The sequence below is a fragment of the Arachis ipaensis genome, chromosome B04, assembly GCF_000816755.2.
Source record: "Arachis ipaensis cultivar K30076 chromosome B04, Araip1.1, whole genome shotgun sequence".
Taxonomy (NCBI): domain Eukaryota; kingdom Viridiplantae; phylum Streptophyta; class Magnoliopsida; order Fabales; family Fabaceae; genus Arachis; species Arachis ipaensis.
In genome coordinates this window covers 83,716,673-83,721,412 of record NC_029788.2, presented here as the reverse complement: position 1 = coordinate 83,721,412, position 4,740 = coordinate 83,716,673, and the positions used below count along the sequence as shown (strand labels likewise).

Sequence of the window (4,740 nt, the reverse complement as noted above, 5' to 3'; positions counted from 1 at the left end):
AACCTAATAAAATAATAAAATACTTTTAACCCATACTTTTAAATATTATTAATTAACTGCAAATAAAAATAATAAATTTTACTAATTTTCTAACATTTTTCCATGAAAAAAACAAGGACATCAATAAACCAGCAAAAATCGGTAAATCTATAATGATTACACTAGCCAACATACCAATAAGAAAAAGTCTAGGGGCCAGCAATCTTGTTAAATTCTGGCCAGCATGTAACCAGCAAAGAAAAATGAGTCATTTAGATAAAATCTCACACCAATCTCACACCATTAAAACCATCATTGATGATTATTTGATGGCTACAAATCATAAAAATTGCTGGCCCTAGCATTCCTCTACAACTAAACTAAACAAGAGGTTCACGGTATAATCCACCAATGTTAAACAAGAAACTGTAGAGTTTTGCACAGGATCAGAATTTGGAACAGCTTTGTCAGTGCATGGAATCAATTATGAACCTTAGAAAGGAAGCTTCATAGTGCTGCCAGCCATATCTTATCATATAGTCTGAAACATTTTTTCTTCTTTCTCTCTGTGTAATATGCTTTTGTGACTGTTCCTATTGTTCCATCTTATTTCAAAGTGGATTCTCTATTGAAATGACAAAACTCAATCTGATTCTTTTGATCAGCTTACGATAAACCGCAGATAGTTAATTTATATTTATCTTATTTGTTTTCATACAAAATTGTATAAAATCATATACTAAATTCTATATTTATTTATTTGTTTAAAACTTCAATCTCTGCGTTTTAATACTCTAGTTATATATATATGTTATCAAAATTAAATAATTTTTCTTATCTAAGTCGAACATAATGACCTCAAATAGAAAAAAAAAAGCTATTATACCATAGTTAGGCACCATATATTATATTCTGCAACATTTTAATTTTAAATATGTCTTTATTGTCACTATGTTATTCGAACTTACCACAAACTCACAAAGTGGATTCTCTATGGAATTAGTGACAAAACCCTATCTAATGCGTCATGCATCATACCTCATAAATATTAAACCATCTTATTAATTTGTTCTATAAATAAGAGCTTCTTCTTCACACACTAAAGCAACTAAAAATCATAACCAATTCAGCTCCATCAATATAACACCACCATATATCAAACACAAAATAAAACTAATAACAGTAGCACCAGATCATGTCTAGTAGCTTCTTTGGACGGAGACATGAACCACCACCACCACTACTACACAGTCCCCACCAAACATGGGAACCTAATTACCACCAAGACTACGGCTATGGCGGTTATGGAACCACCATAACCGGTGGCACATCACATATGGCGATGACTGGCTTTCCAGGGCAGCCATCACCAGTTGTGAACACACAAATAGAGAAGAAGGAGACCCCAGAAGCGTACGTGTTTAAGGCGCAGCTTCCGGGGCTGCGGCGATCGGACGTGAGGGTGGAAGTGGATGATGATAAGGTTCTATGCATAGTTTGTGAGAGAAGCGTGGAGAAGCAAGAACAAAGAGGAGGTTGGCACGTTGTTGAGATGTCAAGTGGCCACTTCGTTCAGCGTGTGATGTTGCCTCAAAACGCCAACGTTGACCATGTTAAGGCTTATATGGATAAAGGGGTTCTTACTGTTACGGTTCCCAAGCACCATAGAACTGTGAACCATCACGTTAGGAACGTTAACATTTCTGGACACTGAGAATAATACATGATATGTAATATTTATATCAGTTTCGCTAAAAAATCAATTAGGAGTGAAGCCATATCTAATTAACTAGTTGAAAAACAAGTTTGTTATAAAACAAAATGAAAAATAACCCTATTTATGTATGTATGTATGTGTGATCGTTTGTGATACATATGTAATGGTAATACGTCGTATTTGCGGAAGTACCTAGAAAGATATAAATAATTGATGTACTCTGAGTGTCTGTGAGTGTCTGCGACCTTTGTTTTTGCTTTCTTTCAACTGATGATCCATATATGTATTAATTATATAGTAGACCAATAGTTGGAGTACTGGCGGCTACCCTAGCCTCTTCAACGGGAGAAATATGAAATTGGTAAATAGTTATATATATAACTTATATACTAGCTATGATTCATTTTATGTCTTATTTTATCTGTTGTTATTTTTTATACTAATACCAGTAAATAAGATATGAGAAACTAAATTACTCAATATTTCTAAACTAACTTTTGACAGATATTTGTCCTTTTTTTAACGTATATAATTTGTGATACATATATGACTCAGTATTAGAGGTTTATTCATAAAACCCGCGCTATAATTTTTTTTAAAACCGTCGTCCTACCAAATCGTGGACTTCTACAAGATTTTACTAAATTTTCTAAAATCCAACCACATACCAAAATTTTAGTGGGGGAAGAGGGGGAGAGCGCGCTGCTGGTCAAGCGACAGTAAAACGTGGATAGTTACAAGCAGTGGCGGAACTTGAAACAAAATTTTGGAGGCCACATAGAAGATAATTGTTAAAATACTTTTGATAACTTGAAACAAAATTTTGGGGGCCACATAGAAGATAATTGTTAAAATACTTTTGATATAGACCCCATTTAAGATAAGCTCGTCTAATCTCATCTTTCTAGTTTTGGTGATATTGCCAAATTTAAATCCCCTTTTTTAGGGCTTCGTTCCAAAAAATTAAGGTCAAACTCATCAGATGTAATTTTTTAAACTTTTGAAGGTTGTATCTCACTTTTTTTGTGATTCATTAAAGTAGAAGAACTACAAGTGTTAATATTATAAAAATTATATGTTCTCCTTCTTAAATATTATCATTTCTCTTAAAAAATGCATCAATTCTTTGATTTTTATTATTATTTTATATAAAAATTTGAATATATATCCTATAGAAAAAATTTATAATATTTATTGAAATTTTTTTATCAATTTATACAAATACAATAATATTAATACTTATTGAATATTTTATTATTTTTTATCATATAAAAAATTAAATTAAATAAATAGTAAAATATAAAATAATATTAAATTAAATAAATAAAAAATATTTATTTTTTTATATTTGAACTTAAAAGTAAAAAGAGTGTTGCTTATTGAACTTATTGGGTACTTTAAGTCATAATAAAGTATTTAAACCAATTGAATTATTTTTTATCTTTTAAAAAAGTACTACTAATTTTTTATAAAAAGTTTGGGGGGCCATGCCCCCTTGTCTGAACTAAGCTCCGCCACTGGTTACAACAAGTGACACGAATATTGAAAAAAAATGCGAGAGAGTTATCAAAATTTATTATTTTCGACTATCAATTAGTCATCAATATTTAAAAGTATAGACTAACATATGTTGTTGAATTACTAAATTAAAAGAATTGAGTTGATGATTAAAAGTATGGCAACTACTCAAATGAAGATGACAAAAATATTTTTTTATGTAGATGCTTTATTTAAAAGTGTGATTTATTTATCTAGTCATATTTTAAACAAAGACAAGTAACACTTTTATATCATGTCAAAATCTAATCATACAATCATTCATCCAAGGGTCAAAAGAAAATATTTTTACATGAAGACAATTATAAAGTCTTCATTGTAGTATCCACCTAAGTATAGCCAAAAACAATAAATTACTACTACATACTTGACTTTTACTAATATTTAAAAAATGTTACCAAATCATATTAAACTATTACCTATGTATATTAGTAACATTTTAACAAATGTTAAATATATTCTATGTTACTAAAGAGTTGTAGTAACATTCTTCTAAAGGTTTACTACAAGAAATTACCACAATAGTGACTAATTTTAGCGACTGAAAAAATTGGTTGCTAATAGCGACTGATTTAGCAACCGATATAGAATTTCTTGAACCAGAAAAAAATTGGTTGCTAAATTATATTCAGCGGCTGATTCTAACGACCCACAAAATCGGTCACTAATAACTACAGAATTAGTAACCGATAAGTTTATTATACAACCAGAATAATGGTGGTCGCTAAATCGGTTACTATTTTTTAATTTAGCAACCGAATTAGCAACCAAATCAAGAGAACTAACTTCTTTGGAATTCTTGGTCACAAAACAGTCGCTATTTTTAATTTAGCGACCTATTTTGCAACTGATAGAAAAATAGGGCGAAAAATTATTTGGTCGCTAATTCATTTGCTAAAAAAATGGTCACTAAATCGGTTGCTAATTGTTAAGCTAGCGACCACTTTTAGCGTCTAATAAAATCGGTCACTAATAGCAGCCGAATTAACGACCGATAAGTTTATTATACAACTAGAATAAATTTGGTTGCTAAATCGGTTGCTATTTTCTAATTTAGTAATCGAATTAGCAACCAAAACAAGAGAAGTAACGTCTTTATGATTCTCGGTCACAAAATCGGTCGTTATTTTTTAATTTAGCGACCGATATTTGCAACCAATAGAGAAATAGGATGAAAATTGTTTGGTCACTAATTCAGTCGCTAAGACTATGATCTCTAAATCCGTTGCTAATTATTAAGAAAGCAACCAATTTCAGCAACCAACTAAAAAATAATGTTATAAACTAATTAGTCACTAAATCGGTCACTAATTTAATAAAATAACATAGTTCCTGAGTTACCCTCACTAAGCCTAACTCAGCTCCCCCACACCATTCTCATCTTCTCCAAACAATTACTGAGTTACCCGCCGAAAGCACAACACCGTCCTCTAAGTTACTGGTGCACGCACTACAAGAAAAATACCCATTCAGCCACACTTTTTTTA

General features: G+C 30.9%; 1 protein-coding gene across 1 annotated transcript; it reads left to right on the top strand.

The window, feature by feature from the left end:
• LOC107639430 (18.1 kDa class I heat shock protein) lies at positions 1,069-1,796 on the top strand. The gene has a single exon (XM_016342926.2). It carries the CDS (start codon positions 1,175-1,177, stop codon positions 1,691-1,693), a length of 519 nt encoding a protein of 172 aa, XP_016198412.1. The 5' UTR covers positions 1,069-1,174; the 3' UTR covers positions 1,694-1,796.

Excerpts from the sequence above, each read along its gene's own strand:
- LOC107639430 (XM_016342926.2), top strand. The coding sequence starts at position 1,175 with ATGTCTAGTAGCTTCTTTGGACGGAGACATGAACCACCACCACCACTA.